This window comes from Haemaphysalis longicornis, unplaced genomic scaffold (assembly GCF_048455015.1).
Source record: "Haemaphysalis longicornis isolate Haplotype H1 unplaced genomic scaffold, Haemaphysalis longicornis Haplotype H1 scaffold_1, whole genome shotgun sequence".
NCBI lineage: Eukaryota > Metazoa > Arthropoda > Arachnida > Ixodida > Ixodidae > Haemaphysalis > Haemaphysalis longicornis.
In genome coordinates this window covers 440,862,049-440,884,479 of record NW_027526203.1, presented here as the reverse complement: position 1 = coordinate 440,884,479, position 22,431 = coordinate 440,862,049, and the positions used below count along the sequence as shown (strand labels likewise).

The following is a 22,431-nucleotide window of genomic DNA, read 5'->3' as shown; positions in this document are numbered from 1 at the left end:
TTCCGGGCGGCATATTTCGAGGTATTTAGCTTATTTCGCGCCAAGGAAACAATAGAACCCCTCGCCGTCCATAAATAGGGCACAAGCAGTGGTTTCCACCAGCCCCCGCTCCCCTGCCCGATGGATTGCCCCGGGGCGCACAAGTTCTTCTGCACAAGGCACGAGCTGGTGCCGCGCTCACCGATGATCTGTTGGCCAAGTGCCAAGTGCCTTTGTGCCAAAACGTCACCAGCATGCCGTCCAGGGTCAGCAACCTGTGGTCGCAGTTTCCTGAACCTCCTGCTCCACAGAAGCCACGCCCACTGTACACCACATATTGTGGGAGTGTCAAGGCCTCCAAAAGCTCCGCTTTAAGTGTCTCCCGCCCGTCGTCCTGCGGCTTGTGGACTGGACAACGACGCTGTAACCCGCCACTACACGGCAGACGCTCCTTTCTCTCGCGCGCTTCTCCGGCGTCGACCGCCGAACGTAACCTTCAACCCCCCGGGCTATTATTCCCCAAGCCGATCGACGCGTCCGCCCTCTCTAATGAAGTTTTGTTATGTTATGTATTGCTCATAATATTTGAGACCCGACAGGGAATGCTGGAACGTTATCACAGAGGCGCTGCCCTCCTCGCCACAAAACGTCATGTCATCATCATCATCGTCGTCGTCGTCGTCGTCGTCAGCCTACCTACGCCTTTTGCAGGTCGAAGGCCTCTCCCATAGATCTCCAATTGCTTCATCTCACCCGCCCATCTAACCTTTTGCCGCCCTCTGCCACGCTTGCCTCCTCTAGTGATTCACTCTGTTACGCTTAATGACCAACGGTTATCTTGCCTTCGCATTACATTCCCTGCCCACACCCATTTCTTCTTCTTAATTTCTACTAATGTGTCCTTAACCTGCGCTTGTTCTCTGACCCATTCCGCTCTCTTCTTGTCCCTTAATAGAGAGTTTTAGCTATCCGTCCGCTCCGTCATGTACGTTGCTACCGGGTTGACCGGGACGCGTCTGGGCACTTGGGCATTCGTCACGGTAGGGGGATTAGTTCCGTGCGGCTGCCTTCGCCATGTTCGCGCCTCCTCGCCCGTCCTCCTCGCCCTTCCGCGCGCGCAGGCGCAGACGGGACCCGGTAAACCCGGTAGCAACGTACATGACGGAACGGACGGACTGCTAAAACTCTCTAATGTTACACCTATCACCTTCCGTTCCATTGCTCGTTGAGTCGTCCTCAATTTAAGTTGAACCCTTTTTGTGAGCCTCCAAGTTTCTGCCCCGTAGGTGAGTACCGGTAAGATGCAGCTGTCATACACTTTCTTCTTCAGGGACAGTGGTAGGCTGCCATTCATTATCTGAGAATGCCTGCCGAATGCACTCCACCCCATTTTTATTCTTCTAATTATCTCTGCTTAATGGTTGGGATCAGGGGTCACTACTTGGCCTGTGTAGATATATTCGCTTACCACTTCCACTGCCTTGTCACCTATCTCAAACCGCTGTGCTCTCCCGAGGTGTTTGAGCATTACTTTAGTTTTCTGCATATTAATTTTCAGGCGTGCATGGTTCTACTGTGCTTGTCCAGTGCGGTATACATGCTTTGCAATTCGTCCCACGAGATACTTAGCAAGACAACATCATCAGCAAATCTGAGGTTACTGAGGTATTTTCCTGTAACGCTTACGCCCATCTGTTCCCAGTCCAATGTTCTTAATACCTATTGTAAACATGCTGTGAATAACATTGAAGAGATCGTGTCTCCTTGTCTGGCGCCCTTCCTTATAGGTATTTTACTGCTCTCCTTATGGAGGACTAGGGTAGCTGTGGATCCATTGTAGAGTTCATCTGGTATTCTCACGTAATGCTCGTCTACACCCTGATTCCGCGATGCCTGAATGACTGCTGATGTTTCAACCTAGCCAAATGGTTTCTCATAATCTATGAAGGCTATATATAGGGTTTGAGTATACTCCGCGCATTTCTCTATCACCTGATTGATCGTGTGAATATGGTCCATTGTTGAATAGCGTTTACGAAACCCTGCTTGTTAATTAGGTTGACTGAAATTAGGTTGACTATCGTCGGTCATGCGATGTACAAATGACAAAATGAAATAACAGATACCTCACCTCATCTCAAAAATCTAAGGTGGCAGAAATTCTGTCAGCGGTAACCTTGGTAAATACCTTGTTGACGACTGACACTAAGGTGACCGACCTGCAATTTTTCGAGTCCTTCATGTCACCTTTCTTAGGGATTAGGACGATGTTCGCGTCCTTCCAAGATTCCGGTACACTCGCGGTCATTTTTTCTAGCACAATTTGCCCGCCATCCTTCAAGAGGTCTGCTGTTATCTGATCCCCAGCAGGCGCTTTGCCCCCTTTCATTTCTTTCAAAACCTTCTTTAGTTCTTCTGTCGTTACCGGTGGGATGTATACCTCCTCTGAAGTACGTATTATCCTGGAAAAACGTCGTGTATAATTCTCAAAATGGCAGATTTTGATCACACCCCAAGAATTGCAACCAACAGTCGACTGCGGCGCCGCAACTCGCGGCTCACGTTTCAGTCCCTCTTGTCAGTCCCATATACGCTCGCAGACCACAGTGCTCGCAGCTCGTCACTGTGATCGCATTTCTGGCTCCCTTGAGGGCGACGCCAACTCGCGGCTTTCGCGACTCCGCTCAACGCATCTCGGGCCCGCTCGGCCTCGTCACGGTGACCATCACGATTCGCCCGGCTGTATTATTTGACTGGTAGCCGCCCCCGACGCCGGCTCGGCCCGTTCGGACCACCTCTGTAGCCCCCGGGAAAAGTGAGAAGAAAAAAAGGACTTACCCGGTTCGGCCACCATTCCTTTGGCATGCAAGGCTCGGTCAGGCCTATTTCCATCTGGAAAGGCAAGAGATCAACACGGTCGTGAGATGACACGCGGAACAGAATGGGCGCACGGTGTTACTGCCGGCGCCAGCTACAGTCAATAAAAAGAAATACGAAAGGAGACTTGGATAAAATGAGAACGAAGGGGGAGTGTGAACTGGTGTCCCGCAAACTGGATCAAGTGAATTACTTTTTTGGCTCGCAAGAGAATCCCCCGTGACGTTCACTCTAACTTTGTTGCTCGTATACACGTCCATCTGTGAGCAGAACGTCGTCGGGAGATGCGTCGCCTTTTAACGTGCACGGCATTAAGTAAATATGGAGACGCTGCACAATTGTCTCAAGTGATGCCAGATAGCCCGTTTGTATACTTATCGAAAACCACGGGTGGCACAAACAAGCAACGGGGTTGCCCACAGTAAAACAGGGAACCACAGAAAATTTGCCTTTTGGCGAAGGCGCATAAAAGAGCAGCAGGAAACACGTAGGCGAAGACAGCGCAGGCGAAGACAGCACATAACCTTTGTGTTAGCGGACGATGCAATACGGCAGATTTCGAACACAGCGATGACCGCGTTGTCGCTCGAAATAGACTAGGGCCTTTCGCGGAAGTGATAACCACGGTACTGCTCCCAATGATGCACCTTGCTGTTCAGTGGGGGATTAGCTGTCCAGCAAAATGCCCGAATCTTCTTTTGAATAAGCGACGATATAGGTTTTCTTTTCGCCCTGGTGTGTCGCAATCGCATGGCTAGGTCAAGCTTCCCTTTCTGTGATTAGCTGCTCTTTCATCGCATACATAAGCTTGAAGCTGATGTATCTCCACTGCATTACGTTCAGCCATTCGTCCCATCATTTCAAAGATATTTCACCGCGTTCATAAATGCGCACGGAAGGTTGTGTACGATAGCATGTCAGCGCATACGACGTTTCACGCAACGTGCGCCTCGATGGGTCTTCCAGCCCCCCTCGACAAAAAAAAAAAGTTCTCACAAAAATGTTCTCACTGCTTTGCGCACGTTCACAGCAAGATTGCATGCAAGTGTAGCCTTCAGAATGATTAAAAATAGCGTGTTGTAGCTTCACGGGACCGTTCGAAAGAGGCCGATTACTGCTGCGCAGTGAGGCGCGGCGTCGACTACTACGACGGCGTTGCGCCATGCTGCCCCATCGGTGTCGTTGTTTTGCCGGCGAGATGGATAGAGTGTGACTACTGATACGCGGTGAGGCACGGCGACGGAGGAGAGCAGCTGCGGGAGAAAGACGCCATGCCGCGTCAACACCCTCCACAAAAGCTGTTTTCCACGCTTGGCCACTGACGTCACACCTCCTCTGGGTGGAGCCACCGCCGCGCCATGGTCACGTGATGAAGTCCCTCGTAAAGCTGACCCCAGGTTTGAAGTGAATTCCGGGGTACTTGGAACTGAGTGCAGGGCAGAACGGTCTTTCACTGAGGTGAATGTAAAAGTGGAGTTGCATCCTCTGCGACTGAAGGCCTTTGATTTGCACTTATCAATAAGTGTTAGGAGACACCTGCCAAGAAAATTAGTGGGCCGTACCATTTGTGCGGTGGCGGATTACCCAGCGACGCCGTTTCGGTTGTTGGATTGCACACATTCATGAAACCAAACACCATTGACCGGGCCTCAGTCCAAAGGAGTGCACGAAACTGCTGCGCCTTGCCGGCCGGCGGTGACCACGGGATTGGCGGCTGTAGCGCCTGTGTCCCACTCTCACACCGCCTTCTCCCCTCATTGAGCTCCGAGCGCCGGCGACACACTCTCTCCACCCTCGGCCGCTCCGTCTCTTCCTTCCCGGATTTCTGTCCGCGGACATTTCCCGGCTCGGGTGCTCACGCCCTGGGAATGCATGTGGGGGATCCACACAAGGGTTGTAGGTAAGAAGCTTAGCTGCAAAAATTTATTTCAACCTGCAATGTTATTCTGCGATGCACCTTTCCATCGCTGTCATGCACGGCTCAGCCTTATGACAGGGTGGGGGCGATCTCAATTTTTGGAAGAGCACTCAAGTAGGTTGCAGACATGCATAATCAGTTCATCTGCGCAAATTCTTGACTACAATTATCTCAAAGAGCAATCTGCGTTCTTTTGACCATCCTCCTCACGCAATATCGTGACGCAGGCAGTGTGACGAGCAGGCATCATACTCGTATGTCCCGCCGAGAGCTTTAAAGAAATTCCCAGCGTTCATACATCCTATTTTGAACGCGAACGAGTTCATCAGCAACGATGAAATGGATTAATACTTAAGGGACAGCCAACCAATTTTTGTAGAGTATATGCTCTTCATACCAAATTCAAGGGAATTACTTAAAGCACCTTGAACCGAAACGGTTTTTCTGATAGGGCCATAGAACATTTGAAAGCGGAATTTTTAGGCCCACAAGCCTTAAAGGGACCCTGCAACGCTTTACTCAACTTTTTCCGAACTCTTGAGTGTTTGAGGAACGTAGTCAACCAACACATCCAATACTTACATTAGGGGGTGGAAAAGTACCTCAGCCAAAAATGACTGCCCTATGCCCATCAGATAACCTAGAAACTTGCTCAACAGGTGTTTCTCTCCTTCCCGAAATTGGGGTTCTTCGACCCCTCGAATAACGTCATTACAGCGATGTAGCGGCTGTTGGCCCGTTTTCCTTCAGTTGCTGCAATGAACGCATTCAATGTACACGTTACAGAGAAAGCCACAAAAGCAAAGCAGAAACGGAAGGCGTGTGTGCTGACGAGCAAATCACGCAGTGCCGCTGCGTGCCCGGCGATAACTATAGCTTTCGCAGTGCTTCCAATCGCGAAGGAAAGAGTGCAGGCGTTTGTCGGAAGTGTTGCAGGGTCCCTGTATGCTGCCAAAGCGAATAGTGGCAACCGCGACAGCGAGCCGCGTGTCAATATATTTTTATTTTGAACTGTACGTGAGATGAAAAAAGGTAGTTAGTAACGTGTCCCCAGCTAAAGAAATAATAAAATACAGCCTTTCATGCTCCCTTGTGCGGCTTTTGAATCCCGCATTGAAACCCACGGAGCCCTTTGCTATATAGTGTCATGTTTAGACACTACGTGGCGCCACCTTCCATATTTCCTTAAGTTTTGTGCCAAGTCAAATTACTTCCGCCAAGTTATTTAGGAATTCCTTGTGGTTACTATACTGTATAAAACGCTGGCTTCCATGTGAGCTAAAGGGCATGTACATATTAGAGCAGAGGTAGCATAAAGCTTATCGCACGTCATCGCGGTAGTATGGGTACAGTGAGGAGGCTACCCGCCGCGGTGCCTCAATGGCTACGGCGTTGTGTTGCTGAGCTTGAGGACGCGGGTGCGATCGCGGCCGCGGTGGATGCTTTTCAGATGGAGCCGAAAGCGGAAACGCCCGTGTGTCGAGATTTCAGCACACGTTAAAGATACCCAGATTAATGAAAATTACGCCCATCTTCCCGCGAGGGAACCCTGATGTGATGCGACGCATCGGGGGGTTCAATTGGCGTTTCCATTGGGTTGGTTCTCTTGCGCTGACGCTGGTATTGGATTGTGTCAGCCCACCCGCTAAAGGGACCGTCGCTTCCATCACGTCTTCATCGGAAGAATCAAGCCAAGCAGGAAGTCGTCAAGCCAGTCACGCGGAGTCGAACGAGAGCGAGCGCTGACTGAACCGCCGCAGCGCGCTACCCGCTTTATATTCACAGCGCCTGAAGGAGAGGAGACAGCGGAGGAGAGGCGCGCACTTGCGCACCGGAGCAGACGCGAGCAGAGCGAAGCGCGCGCGCAGCTGTTGTTATGCTAATGCGACGGAGTGAGAGCGTTGCGCACAGCTGTCGGAGAGAAGAACGGGGGAGAGTTGCGCATGCGCAGGTGGTGTGCGGACGCCGACGCCGACGCCGACGGTGGAGGGACATGCCCCAGAGCAAGAGATGCGTCGCATCTAAAAAATAATATCCCCGGGTGGCGTAGCCGAGGTGTAGCTTTGGCAGGTTACATCCTCAATATTTGAATTCGGATGATGAGGAGCCGTCCACCTGCTCCGGCGGCTTTTCTGGCCAGTGGGTGGTCGATGCTTCCGCATTTAAAAAAAAAAAAAAATTGGTCGCTGACCTTTATCAAGATAAAGGTCGGCATCGACAAATAAATAATTCTTTTAGAAGCTATACCCATTTTTTACTACTTTTTATGGCAACCTCAGACAGCCCTCCTCGCAATATATATATATATATATATATATATATATATATATATATATATATATATATATATATATATATATATATATATATATATATATATATATATATATATACATATAGCTATCGGGGGTGCGGTCCATCTATAGGAATAGCTGTAGGTGGACCGAGTGAATGCGTTGCGGGCTTTCACTTACAATGCGCCGCGACCGGTACAGGCATCTCGACGTACAAGTTTGGCTTTGCTTGGCACGTGTAGCTAGGCTCAACGCTAAGGTAACTACATGCTGTGTGGATTGGCCAGTGATGATGGCAACCGCCGTCAGAAGCTTACGGCCTTCTTCACCAACTCCCGTTTGGCTGCGGCGGCAACATGCCCACCCACACGTGCCCACTGCCAGGGATATGTTTATGACGATAACAGCTGTCGGCAGAATCTGGCGGCCGACTCACCAATACCCATTTGGCTGCGACGTCAACATAACCAGCCAAAGTTCCCAACGTACCCACTCAGCGGGATTGACCGGTGACGACGACAGCGGGTCCGCCAGAGGCTCGCGGCCCATTCACCGATTCCCACTCGGCGGCGACGTCAGCATATGCGCACTCGAAAGAGCTTCTGCGGCCTTCAGTTGCACACTAATGCTTTCGCATTCACAGCTCACAAGAAATGCTCAGGTGTACCTCAGAGATTTTTTTGTGCACAACGTGATGGAATGCATACGAGATATCCCGGGAGTGTTCTCCGGGTTATTTTTCCATAGACATACGCATTGTAACATTCGAGAAGCGCACGAGTGTATAGCTTCATTGGAGATGGTACAAACAGTGTTGAAATCATGCAGCCCCCTGCACAGTTGTCGAACGGTGGCCGGCTAAAGGGTTAGACGAAACGTGTTCCGCGGTCACGTCCTTCTCGTGTTTCAATCGTTTACTGAAATACCCCTTTTCACAGATAAAGCTGGATCCGCAGTCTTGGCACGGCAAGGGTGCTTAGCACACGAAGGGGCATCCTGCAGGGGTAGCCGGGCGTCTTCGGGAATTGATTAATGTAGCCATTGCACGCGACAAGCGCCTACTGGGAGCCCTTCATGCGTGCACATTTCGCACGTCGGGAGGAAAATTCGAAACTCACGCCCCCCGAACTAGCGACATCGAATTACCCCAAGTCTGAAATGTTTTCGCTGGGAGTGTTCGTCATGGTTTAGCGGATTTAGCATTACATACAGAACACGTTTGTAGCCTGTTATTGCGTGAAAAAAATATATATATTGATAAGATGAGTATCAATGTACGGGCAAATTTATGGACCCTGCGGCCTTCGCAGCCTTCGCCTATAAAACGTCGCCTATGAGGCGCAGACGTCAAATGCACGACAACTGGTCGACACCTTCGTAGGTACACCGTTTCATTATAAGTAACAGCGGCCTTTGAATTTTGCTTATGTAGGTTAGAGAGAAACCGCTATAAGGTTAAGGAACGCATGAGTAATGACATCACCCAGATTCTAAAATGAATTTTTTTTCTTCCACACTTCCCAGGTAGCATGTATTGCGGCATTTAAAATTGGTAGTGAAATTTCAGTAGTTCGTGATTGAAGAATTACAAAATAACGCCGTTACTAGCTTTTTAATAGACTGTACTTAGCAAAAGTTGTATCAGATATTTACCTGACATTTCTTTCTGTGGTTTCTACTGGACAAATGCCAACTCATTTGGGGCACAGAGCTCTTGTGGTCAATCCCACATGTATTGCATGGCAGTGCGGATTATGACATAATAATGGCTGATTGGGCGTTGGCTGCCGTTACGTGCTGGCTGGCAGACACAGTGGCAAGGAAAGTATTCTGGAGATGAAGTATGGTGTCAGTGAAGAGGACGAGACCGGAAGGAAGGGAAAGCTACAGGAATAGCACTGTCTAACGCGCAAATGGGGAAGGAGATAAGAAGGTGAAAGAATAGAGTAAGAATGAACAAAGTTTGTGTAAACTCAAGGCGGTCCACGAGACTCAAGCTACTAACGTTGTTCGCTAGGGCCAGAGGGCGCACAGGAAGCGATAAAGCTTTGTCGTCGCCTCCTGAGACATCAACGGCTGAAGCTGGCGACCCAAACTGGTTTGTTCCGGGAAGGGAAGGTTGTCCAGTGTGCGAAGGGCGGGTGACAGCAGGCGGTAGTGGTTAGTTAACATGACAGGTGCAAAGGAGCTCGACTGTCTTCTACTACGCTACACCGACGAAGCAGGCGGCACTGTCAGCCATTTTGAGAGATAGAGAGAGAGAGAGAGAGAGAGAGACTTTAATCAGGGTTGAAGTGAGCATATGTGTTCGCGCGGGGTCCTCAGTCCAAGACTACGCTGGTACGGCCAACTGTCTTTCGTCCTTTCCGCTAGCAAAAGCTGCTTTTCAGCACGGGAGCTGGCCAGCGTACTTGACGTGGTAGAAACAAGCACCAGCGGATGCCATGTCTAACCACAGGGGGCAGCACACTGCTGTTTGAAAGTTTGGCTGGCAAGAAGGAACGATGCAAGTGATGGTCCTGAGCTGAGGTCCGGCATGCGTTTCTGAGCTAGTTTAACTTCCGGTGTGACGTCACACAATAACCTTGCCGTGCCCGTTCTTGACATAACAATGGGGCCTGATTCGGGTCTTCAAGGGCCGAACAAATTGCTTAATCCACTTTCTCGGCGGATACGAGCGTTGTCCGCTTAGAATGGTGGTAATGATGGCGTTCTTGGTTGGTTGGTTGGTTGCCTCAGAGCATGGCGCATACCCACGCTGGGCATTGGTCAAGAAGCTGTGTACGTAACCCGGATGTGACCTTTATCATTCTAGATTCCAGCATTACAATAGGAAATAAAAAAAACAGAATATTTTTTAGAACAGTTAATGAAGACTCGTCAAATGGCGCTGAACATATTTCTTCTTTGCCTTCTTCTTATGCACCACTATCACTTCTGTCGCTTCGTGATGAACGGGCGCCCGTCCTTCGCGGTTCGTTATTTATAGACGCAAAAATCGAAGTTGTTAAAGCCGAAGAACATGCGCGCTAATCGGAACGTGACGCCAGTCTCCCCGTAGAGGGTCACAGGGCACGCTTTGCTCGACAGGGGAAACTTTTCGTCGCCGCTCAATTGGGGCCGCGACTTCAACAAAGGTGCTAAGACAGCGAAGTTCCAAATGTAGCCTCACGCTGACCGCTGCTGAGAATGCTTCCCGCTAAGTGAGCCTGCGAAGCATCTCGTGCCTGCACACGTTCCCACGAGCGAGACAGGCCGGTCAATTCCAATGCCAGAAGGGCAGCCTGTGAAATATTTAAAGTTTGTACTCCCGCCTCCGCAAGAGGAGAGGGATCGCCCTAGCGGCAGGAGCGGGATAAAACACCGTTGTCCCTCACTTCAACGCTTGACTCAAAAAATCACGTTGCGATGATTCCAGGATTACGTTTACTTGTTGCCCAGAAGAATGAGAAGGTCTGCGACTATTCTTTTGTTTTCCTTTTTCCCCACATGGCGTTGTCCCTGCTGGCTCACCAAAACGTATGTGTAGCAGCGTGTGCACTGCCAGTTGCACGAGCTATAAATGGTCGGACGAAGCTAATATCGCGCTTTCATCGCAGTCACGTGATTGCTTGTACCATGACATGCGACAGTGTCGGAAGGTCCATTCTCGATTTGAATATGTGAAGCATCGAACATTGCGCGACTGAAATCTCATCACGGAAGATTTATTTTTAAAAAGCACGCAAGCGAAGTTGTAGGTACTAATGTGAATTTCATATTTTCGGGGCATCCTACGTTTATCAATTTCGGCGCTTAGTCAAAGAGTTTTTCTCGTTCGCGTTTCCCCGGTAAATTCGGAGTTTGACACAACTTATGGCTTCTTGGTGAACTAGAATTGAGGTTTTTGTGGTTTTATTTGTTCGGTTTCAGTTTAGGCAACCTTCTTCTTGCAGCTCCAAAAATGCTTGATTATTTAGTTAACCAGTAAAACTTCAAAGCGATGCGTCCGTTTGAAGAAGCGCTTGTGCCGAAACAAATGCCGCCATCAAGTTGAGGCCAATACCCTAGTACTATTTTCTGTGAGCTTCATTTTGAAATTTGCAACCTACTGGGTATATACAGGTACATTTCCCAACGCCCCTATCTGTGCGACCGATGCATGCTCCATTTGGTTCTTGACACAGAAAAAAAAAAAAGGAAACGCCCCATTGACGTGCGCGCTGGATACAGGAAAAGTCCGAAGATCCACTGCGCAACGTATGTACCGGCCGGTTCATGACGCGCGTATACCCTCGGACGGCGCCGTCAAGCAAGGGTGGATATTGTGCTGGGAAAATGAGCAGCTCCTTTGAGGACGGGTGCCTGTAGCGCTGCTGATAAACAAAAAACAAACAAAACATAAATAAGTAAATAAATAAATGCACGAAAAGGGTGCATTTTGTCTGTTATCCACAAAAGGCCCCGATACTGAAATGGCCCACAGAGTTTTCACTAACAAGATAGGGTGGAAACTTTGGTTGTGCCTGGCAAACCTCTTTCTTTGACGAAAGCCGGGAAGCTTCGAATACCAGCGCTGTATACCGTCTAAACTTTCGATCCCAGCGAAACTGACCATGCAGTCTGCTACCCGGACAACCAGTGCCCTTCGCCTGGCGCAATTCTTAAGGCGCAACCACATGCGACGTTTTGGTCGCGTTTGGAGACCGTCCGCGGCGACGCGCGTTCAGCGCGCGCCACCAAATACACAGCAGCGCGCTCGGAGCGCCGGTGTCTGCGCGTCCCAGATTTTCGGTCCGTTTTCGGCGTCTGCGCCGGATGTTGCTATCCTCAATTTCCGGTCCCTCTCCGCACGCAACATGGCGGCTCTTTATTTGGCGGCTCTTTAGCACTTTATTTAATAGAACATCAATTTAACGTGTTTTGTTTGTTGAAGTTTTGATTATTCTTCAGTTTATTAGGAATTACTTAAACAGAACGATGCTGCCTTTACCAAAGTAAGTCTGGCAACTTGGATCGGAGAAGCGCTCTTCGCGCGTCCCATGTGGTTGCTCGCCCTCTCCAACGCCCGTTCCGCGTCGGCGCCAGGCGCCGCAGACGGCCGCAAGACGCGACCAAAACGTTGCATGTGGTTTCGCCTTAAGGTTATTCCATGCTTCCCTAGCTTCACCACAGCGTAAATGAGTGACCGCGTCGTACGGCCACCGAAGTGAACACGGCGGATGACGATGTCTTTTGCATCCGACTTGACCAAAAAATTCCGTGAATTTGCTGTGTTGGCTGCGTGGATTGGTGATTCGGGTACACTGAGGGGAAGCTGTGCAACAGAGTTGTCTTAGACTGCAGTCGTGCCTGATTGGCTGCGAAATTTTAAGATTCCAAGTCATCAACCAACGTATACTTTGCACCTTTGGCACGCTGCTCCCCATCAGGAATCCATTGTACTGGCACTAAATATTGAATCCAAAACCAAAGGAAACAGTGACATTCAACTTTATGCCAGAAACACCCAACCAAGTCAGAGTTTTTCGGACAAATTGTAATCTAAAAATTAATCGTCGAGTGGATTTAAAAGGTAGGCTTTATCTGAAAGCGCAGAACAAATGAATGAATGAATTCAATACACAGCTGACCTCTTCAGCTTTCATTAAAGATTTTTTCTCCCTTTGTTTCTTTCTTTCAATACAGAGATGAGGATAAAATCCCTGTGGGTAGGGGAGGGTAATACGGATTTGACAAGGCGTCACAAATCAGTTGTAATAAATCTGATTGATTGATTGATTGATTGATTGTAGGTGATGAGGCGCACCGTAGTGGAGGGCTCCGGATTAATTTTGACCACCTGGGGATCTTTAACGTGCGCCGAAATCTCGTACACACGGGCGTTTTTGCTTTACGCCTCCACCAGGAAAGCGGCCGCCGCGGCCGGGAATCGAACCTGCGACCTCGTGCTCAGCAGCGCAACGCCTTAGCCACTGAGCCACCGCGGCGGGTAGTTGTAATAAATCTAACGATGAAGCAATGTTCAAGAGTCCTTATCAAAGTAGTTGTCTCCCGAGGTCCCATTGACACCACGCACACTTTGGCGTTCCCCTATCGGCGGGGGTCGTTCGACATAGTTCTTGGAGGCACAATATGGTTGGTGGGGCAAGATGGAAGGGCACCGGCGTTCATTCGTGACTGGACGACTGGAAGGGTAGTCGGTCAGCCATTAAACGATTACCGTAGAGGCCATTTTTAGAGCAAAGTATAGGGTGGAACATGTTGGGTGTCTCTGCCACAGTGCGGGCACCTTAGTAAGGAGGAACGCCTGTGGATCGTCCACGTGATCACGTCGGGGATATAGGCCGAGTTGGCGTAAACTTTGTAGGCGAAGGTCTCTCCCGTTCTCGGAAGGGTCTTTATAATGAGGCAAGAAAACCACGGTCTGAGGCCTCGGCTAGCCGGTGCCGACTGAGGGCTCTTGCCTGACGAAGTTTCTGTTGCCAATGTGGTTCAGATGTGCTCGGTGGCTCAGATTGTGTTGGAACGGTGTCGAGAACCTGTGGAGGATTTAGTAGGTTTTCCAGGGCAGCGTTATGCACCGTTCGGGTGCCCCTTACCGAAATGACATTTACTGCTTTTCTACAGCCTACAATTTAGTTTCATTTGACATATGGACTCGCAGATTGGGATGTACGCTTTCCAGTCAGTCAGATCAGTGGCCGCACCCTGTCTCAAGGCACCGGGATTCCGATATCCTCCTGAGTTGTGTCCTCCCACCTTCCTGTCAGCCAATCTCATGTCCTCTTTCATCTGACTTGCAACTTTAAGCTTCTTGATTGAGCCGTGGCCTTCTATCCTTCCCAAGTCTTCAATCTCGCACAAAACTTTCAATATGTGCCACCCTCAGCTATCCACCCCCGGATGTGGTCGTGCCGAACCCTGCCATAGCTTGCCGCTGTGTGTGTCCGTCTGAACAACTCGGCTGCTTCCATCCTTTGGCGCTTTGCTTTGCTTGCCCCATCACTGCTTTGTGCAACCCTATTCGTTGTCTCGTCAAACAGTAACACAGAGAAAGAACATTAAAACGTCGTTTATTACGGGTGCCAAACTCTCGGGTACGCGGGGACGCTTTTTGTATTTGGCTTTCATGGAAAATGTGACCGCCGCGGCTCGACTGGTCTCCGCAATAAACAAGCAGGGAGGCACTGAAAAAGAAGCGATGCTTTTATAGTTAGGCAAGAACTCGGCAAAATTCGCAACGCGAAAGTTTGGAGTAACAAGGGCCAGTCCTGGAGCTATATGAGCCACTATCTGCTAATGCTACTGCGGTTGTTATTATTATTATTATTATTATTATTATTATTATTATTATTATTATTATTATTATTATTATTATTATTATTATTATTATTATTATTATTATTATTATTATTATTATTATTATTATTATTATTATTATTATTATTATTGATGTTGTGGTTGTTGTGAGTGATTGTAGTGGCAGTGGGAATTAAGGTGTGCAGTGATGGCCGCTTTCTATTCCGGTCATCTATCTCCCCATTGTCGTCTCATCGAAATCGCCACGAAATCAAATCATCTGCAGCTTGAATCGCTCGAGCCGAAAAGCGCGAAAGGTGCCAGGAATCGCGATGCAGTGCACGCCCGCACTTTTTCCGCTTTGCGGTTGAGCAACACCGCGCATGCCTGCCGCCCTCACGAGGTTTTCGCTCTTCTTCGCGCCTGTTTACTTTCGACGGCCGGGATTTCTCTCGGTCCCTTTTTGCTTCTTTCTTTCTTCAGGGCGCCATAAATAGGCCTATCAAGGACGCGTTTCGCGACTCCGATGCGGCTTCGAAGGCGCCGCATCATTATGCGCTCGGGCGCGTCGCCCGAGACGCGGCGGCAAATGTGGGTGATACACTTTCGTTGCTGCCACCAGCTGGTCGTCGCTCGGTGGGCGCGCCTGGCCCAGTTTGGGCGTCTGCCACGTTCCGCCGAGGCATCCGAGCGCGAAGGGGCGAAATTTTCGGAGGAAGAAGACGCTCCTCGCGCCGGAGACTCCTTCCTGCGACGACGACGCCGCTCGCCCGAGGCCCATTCGCCGCTCTGTTGCCCGCCGCTTCCTGGTGCTGGATGCATGGGCGCGCATATGCACTGCGCGGAGAAAGTGGTGCCCGCTGCTCGGGCGGACGTCGTGCGGCACTGGCCAGGGAAGGGAAAAGTTTCTTTGGCTAGGCCTTCTAGATCGAATGACGCGCAAAGAAACAGCGGAAGAAGTGCTGGTTTTCACATTTGCACGCGCAACTTCGAACAGAGCTCTTTTACAAGGAACCTGGTGGAACCATTTTTTTAAAGTGCCAGATCTTCCACACGGCAAGTTTTGACCCTCAGTGCTGACTTTGCGGAAATCATGCATTGCGCAACACTCAAAAACGTTGCTTTCAGCGCACATAAAGGATCCCGATGGTCAAACTTAAAGGGACCCTGCAACATTTCTTTTTTTTACTTTTTTCTAAATCCTAAATGCTTTCAGAACGTAGTCAACTAACACATATAGAATAGGCCACAAAGTACCTCAGCAAAAAATTGCTCTATGCCCATTTGAGCTAGAAACTGGAGCTAGAGCTTGAGCTAGACACTTGCTCAAGAAACTATTCTCTTTCTCCCGCTCTCGCATTACGTCATTACAGCGGTGTAGCAGCTATTGGCCGGCTTTCTTTCAATTGCAGCAATGAATGCGTTCGATAGCCGCTTAACAAAAACGCCACAAAATCAAAGCAGAAACGGAAGGCGGCTACGCACTGCCGCTCCGTGATGGCGATAACTATAGCTTTCACAATGCTTTCAGACGAAAAGGAAACAGTGAAAGCGTTCATCGTAAGTGTTGCAGAGTCCCTTTAAACCGTATGCACTCACTCTAAAACAATCCCGTGGTCAGCTTCATCGCAATGCACTTGAGTAACCAATCCATGCCGCCAACAAAGCAAATTCGGCAATATACCTGTACGCGCATACGAGTTGATAAAGCAGGAAGAGGAGGAATAAATTATTTATTTAAAAAAAATGTGACCTGCGCTGTGGCTCTGCGCAATGCAGAACGTCACTCTCGCATTGCGTGATGCCTTAGCGCAGACCAAACTTTTGAGTCAAATCGTAGGCTCGGCGTCGTCGTTCGCCGACATTTTACTGTTGCTGCATGGATTGGTCAATCGAGTACATTGTGGTGGAGTTGAACCACGAGATTGCCTTGGAGTGTTGCCCCTGCGCAGCTTAGGTGCACAAAACTTACGTATAGTTAAAAAAAATCATAAGGATGTTACCGTACAATTAATACTCAACGTAAAAGTCCCTCTTTCTCTGTCCCCATTTGTCCTCACCCATCCCCTATCATTCCCCCTCTCCTCTTCCCCCGGACTGGGTTGTATGCTGGTGAACTCTCAAATGAGTTCAAAATATCCCCAATCCACTTCTTTTCCACTTTCTATATCAATAAAGCACTCACTCACTCACTCACTCACTCACACATCAATGACTGGTTTGCTCCTTCCTGCGTTCGCTCCTTGGGAATCGGCGACATTAGCGAGAAATGGAAGCTTTCTTTCTTTATCCGGGGTGGCCACAAATGCTAAGAAATACTGAAAGCGCAAAAAAATCGAGTGAAAGATTCTGTTTGTCCTCGCATTAGGCCTGGCGGAAGTGGAATGTTGATAGTCCTGTTGGCTCAATACAACCTGACGATCCATTATAACTATAGTTGGTTCCTGAACCGTTTGTACTACACGTTTTATGTATACGTGTGGCCGGGTTCTGGCTTACGTGGCCTTGTGTTTGGGCAGCGTATCACCTCCATCACCCTTATCGTCTCGCAGTATAGTTTCGAAGAGTGGGCAGGCTAAGTGTATGTTTAGACTGATGTCGATGCTCGGCGTCGCGCTCGTCGAGTAAATCAACAGCGTAAACGACGACATGCCCAATGTGCGTCCGCTGACCCCGACATGGCGGCTAAAAAAAAGGTAACAAAGAATAACCAAACGGCGCTTCTCCCACTGAAGCGTTACAACCCGCATTCATCTGAGTGAAACGACTTTCATTCTTTTTTTGCCCCATGGCATGCCTACAGCTGCTATTATTTCCGCCATACTAAGGACGGAATTTTCAGTTTTATTTAGTCACTATTCATGCTGTATCTTCCTGGATGTCGAAGCTTCCAGCAGCGTTTCTGTTACCCGACTTAGGGTAGTAGCTTCGGCCTTGTGCAGTGTATTCTATAGCCAACAGGGAGCGCGGGCGTTTTCGTCAAATAAAATACGCCAGAGCAGCTGAACGCAGCCAAACTGCGCACTCCATTAATCGTGCCCTTATACCCTTCGCTGAATCAGTGCTACTAAAACCTGGTAGTTCACAATAGGAAAAGCGCCTTCAAATCCTTCACGCATAAAACACCACGAGTTCCGGAAGAAGGAACTGCACAAGCACGTTCTTCTCTCTCTCTCTCTCTCTCTCTCTCTCTCTCTCTCTCTCTCTCTCTCTCTCTCTCTCTCTCTCTCTCTCTCTCTCTGTTAAAGTGTAAGAAATCGAATGTGAACATCTTCGACAGAACTCCGTCTTATATAACTGCTGCTTCTGGTATTACGCAGTCACCCCTGATGAAGGCGCCGACGAGGCCCCGAAACGTTGGGACCGCTTTCAATAAATGCCCTTGGTTGGTGTATTTGCCTCTTCCTCAAATGTAAGAAATTGAGTGATTCGTATTTCCGAAAACAACAAAAAAACAACAACAAAAAAAACAGCTGCGCACATGACGTAAAACTTTGACGCTTGTTTATTCAATCTGCTGGCAGTTTTCTGCCCATTCTCGTCATGCCAAAAAACGCTACGCTCTGCTACTCTTCTTCTTCTAAGGCCCTTCTGAGCAACAGCTATAAAGTCGAAATAACGTGCGCGAAGAATGGCATCAGGGGCTAATAAAAACTACTTTCGATAATAGGATGAACCTTGCTAAGGCACTATCGTCTGAGCGGTGACGTTAACTGTTTCTTTTCATTTTTTATTTACACACTCGTAGAAATTACCGTACGTCGTCTTCACCAGGGTGGTCAATCGAAGTGACCAAGCGTGCAGATTCGGCGAATGAAGAGGCCCAGCTCGCGATTTGACTAAAAAAATGGATGTATATGGAGGGACAACAAGCAAGGCGTGAATGATGTTTTGCATTGCGCAATGTACCTGCGCGGAAGCTATTTTTTTAGTCAAATTAGATGCTGGGCCTCTTCATTCGCCGAATTTGCACGCTTGGTCACTTCGATTGGTCATTTTAGAGCATTGTGGTGAAGACGCCCCACGAGGACTTCTTATAGTGTAGTTTGCGTTCGTCTTTGGTGTCTGCGACATTGACTAAGAGTGTAAAATAAAAATTAACATTGAAAACAGCAAGGCGATTCTGATAATATTCATAAAATACTGCGGGGAATTAAGTCGAAAGTAGAAACGCTGAATAAAAAAAAAAAAATCGGCGTAACTGCTAGGCATTTAGTGTGTGCGTACAACCCTCGTGATTGTCATGCGTGAAATATTTCCGAGCGGAGGTTGTACCCCGAGCCAGAGGAACGGGCAGGGTGCGGTCGGCTCGGATCGAAATGCCTCTTGACCCTAGCGACCCGTTGTCGATCGCTGACGGGCGCCAGTGACAAACGAGGCGTCCGTTTCGGCGGCCGCAAATACTCTCCGGGGCCCGGGCCGAGCTCGCCGCACGCAGGGTGCCATTTGTTAAGCGGCGCGGAGGCTGCCGCCGCTGCAGGGCGCTGGAATGGTTGTCACGAATTGATGGCCGCGCGATTGGAATGCTTGATCAGTCGACGCCACCTATGCTCGCCACGGACAGGTGTCCGGTAATCATGACAAACGATCATGTGCCACTCTCGCTGTGTAAAATGGCCGACCGAGCGGCGTATGAGAGAAAGCAGGCGCACGCTGCAGAACCCGAGCGACTTGTGCTGCAGGCTCCGTCACCCCCACGAAAGCCGGATCATGACACCGTGCAAGCCGCAGCGCCCCCTGAGTTCTCCAGCGGCGAGCTCGTTCCGGGGGTGTTCCCGGGGGGTCTGGGAGACGGTCTCCCGTGCGCACACGGTTGCGCTCGGTCTGATCAGATGGCCGCTGATAGCGCCTAGGTGCCACCGGGATCGCGTCGTACTCGCCAAACAAGACTTTTTTTTTTTTTTTTCCTTCCGGTGCGCATTCTGGCATTCTCAAGGAAGAAAGACAAACAAAGACTGTCCGGGTGCTTGGGCAAGGCTGCTATGAGCAGTTGTTTCTTCAAATACAGTTTTCTTATTGCTCGGAACTGAGGTAGATGCTCAGCAGTTGACATGCTAGAATAGGGCATTTCTCTGCTTTTGCGGCTGTCATCGCTGTACTTTCGTTTTCAAAGGAGTCTCCCCTGCCGTAGCCAAAAAATAGGTACGTAATGGGGCGCTCGTCCCGCCGCACAGGGCGCAAGTGAAAACGAAACGAAAGAAGCTGGCAGTTCTTTGCCTGGGCAATCAGTGTCGCCACGCATTGCGTATGGAGTTTCAGTAGAGAAGGAATTACGTGAGGTGGTGCGGGACACTCTCCAACGTCAGTTCCGCTCCGCATCGCGAGGGACGCGAAATTTTCGGCAGGCAATGATGCTTCCATCGTTTCAAAAGGCGTGGCGATTCTCTCTCTCTCTCTCTCTCTCTCTCTCTCTCTCTCTCTCTCTCTCTCTCTCTCTCTCTCTCTCTCTCGCACGTGCACACACGCACACTGAGTCTGACAGGCTGTAGTTTTCCCAAATGAAATATATATATATATATATAGCGAATCAGAAAATGGAAATGAGGGGCTCCGCGAAATAAGACAGAAAATAAGGGTTGGCAGTCAAGAAAACCTCGGAAAGCAAAGGGGAGGTTGTGGTGGGTCATAGAAAGAGATGAAGAATTTTTTGAGTCGAAAAGAAAGTGGTGAAAAAATGCCCGCCGGGTGGGATATATATATATATATATATATATATATATATATATATATATATATATATATATATATAATATATATATATATATATATATATATATATATATATATATATATATATATATATATATATATATATATATATCTGTATCTGTGTGTGTGGTGCGTGCGTGCGTGTGCGCGTGCGCGCGTGCGCGTGTGTGCGTGTGTGTGCGTGTGTGTGTGTGTGAGAAAGGGGGTCTAGGTCATTGTGGAATGGTTGTTCCTCCCTCCACGCGCTACTTTGGACGGGGTAGTAGCACGATGCATGCTGGCACAAAAGAATAAGCCTACATGTATGCTAGCACGCATCACTCGGAGAGGGAAACTGTAAGGGATTCGGGAGCAGTACTTCCACAAAAGCTGCAGAGGACTCACGCACTCCTCGGTTATGAATGCGGAGAATTCTTCAACGTCAATAACTCCGGGGCATGTGGCTTCGCGGACACACGCGTCGCAAAGGCCGCCTCAAGCCCTGAACAGCGACCAATGAGCGCCTAAATTAAGCCTAAGTGTTGGTTAATCTGTGTGTTTCCAAAGTTACTCGCAATGCACGTGCAGTGTGCCTATGTTTTAGATAAAAAGAAGTGGTGAACGGAGTGTTCGCCGCGTGCACGCTTGTTTGCCTTGCCGGCCCGTGATTCGTGTCTGCACTTAAACCTCAAAGCAAGCTTCTCGCGGACCGCTAGACCAGGCGCGGCCAGTTAACGGCGGGCCTTCCCGTTCGGCCGATCCGAGGGGGCACGCGATCGAGGGATGCCCTAATGACCGTCTTTGCTTTCAGCAAAAAGCAACACGCCGACGCGCTCAACGGACTCCAAGGCAGCTGGTGCGTTTGGACGCCCGCAGCGCAGGTGGACTGTTATCGTCCGTGTGCATCGCATGCTTCGATTTGGGGGCGATCCTGTTCTGAGCGAGCAGAGTCCTTCGGCGGCTTGCAACGGGCTCACCGAGCCATTGGCGCAATCGTCACCGCCGCGGACAGGCTCATCGAAAATGATTACTTGAATTTTAAGGCTATCTAACCCATTGTGCCGGCATAGCGTGACAAGTTCCGGACCATTTTCTTGCTATTGCCAGATGTCATTGCCGTGTCAACTCTCCTAGCTTACCACCCTTTTGCAACGCCTCCTTGTTTCTTCCCCCACCCCACCCCTCCACGCTCCTGTTTGATTGCTGAAGTTACCTTACTGCAAATTGAGGCAATTCCGAATTGTTCAGTGTGGAGAACACAGCAATACGCAGAGCACAAGCACCTCTTTGCATCGTCTTGGTGAGCCGCGAACACTCGCTGTCTAAGGAAGTTAGTCAATAAAGCTATAGCGACACGGTACTCATAATAATGTTGAATGAGTGATTTAATCAAGTAAGATTTTGGGGCGGTTCTACATTTTAGGATTGCTTAACACTGGGATGGTTAACGGTAATTTATGTCTGGATAACTGTGCGTCATTGGAGAGAGAGAGAGAGAGAGAGAGAGAGAGAGAGAGAGAGAGAGAGAGAGAGAGAGATAGAGAGAGAGAGAGAGAGAGAGAGAGAGAGAGAGAGAGAGAGAATAAACATTTATTTGGAGCAGAGCAAGCGCTGATGTTGGGCGCCCGCCCACTGATGAGCTTCCTATACATATACATATATAGTCGCACTGGTAATTTAGCGCCATAAACGGGTGCCGTTAGGCGGCGCTGACTGAAAGTTGCGTTCATGTAGAACATTTTCATGCATTATTCCAGAGTAGTTTTTGGCCAGCGTATTCATTACCCCTACACCACCTCCTAAAAAGCAAAACGATGTACATCTCCCAACCAAGTGTTTGAGAAGATGACTCCACATTATATTTTGTTCCGTTTTTATTCCCGTACACAGATAATAGATAATAAACAAGGACCAGGGGAACCATTCAGAAATTAATTTTCGAAAAGAAGCTTTTGTTTCCTTCCGATAACAAGAATAGCACTGAGAGAGAATGAAAAAAAAAATGAACCGTGCCTGTACTTATAGCTGCTCCATTGTTCGACATTACAGGTCTAAGGCGAGTGGACAGCACTCTATAAAGGCCCGTTCACAACTTGCGACGAAGCGACGTGACGAAGCGACGAAGGCGAAAGCGATCGCCACCCTTGCTGTTCACACTTGCACGCGACTTCGAGCGACGGCGACGACGATTGTTTGCTTTGGCAGGGATATGACGTCATGAAGCCTCACCTCCTGCTTCCGCTTCAAAAGCGACGGCGCGACGGAGGCGAAAAAAAATGGTCGAGACCGATCGCTCTCGTCGCGTGACGAAAGCGATGCCAGGCGACGAAAGCGACAGAAATTTTCGTCGCTTTCGTCGCTTTCGCTCGCTTTCGTCGCAAGTTGTGAACGGGC

The 22,431-nt window shown here is 49.2% G+C and overlaps 1 protein-coding gene across 1 annotated transcript in view; it reads right to left on the bottom strand.

Annotated features, from left to right (window-relative positions):
• Nucleotides 1–22,431, bottom strand: part of LOC144155837 (uncharacterized) — a 148,097-nt gene that overhangs the window by 95,626 nt on the left and 30,040 nt on the right. The window contains exon 2 of the mRNA XM_077687514.1: nucleotides 2,818–2,871. Coding sequence (XP_077543640.1) covers nucleotides 2,818–2,871 — 54 coding nt within the window. The remainder of the gene's footprint in view (nucleotides 1–2,817; nucleotides 2,872–22,431) is intronic.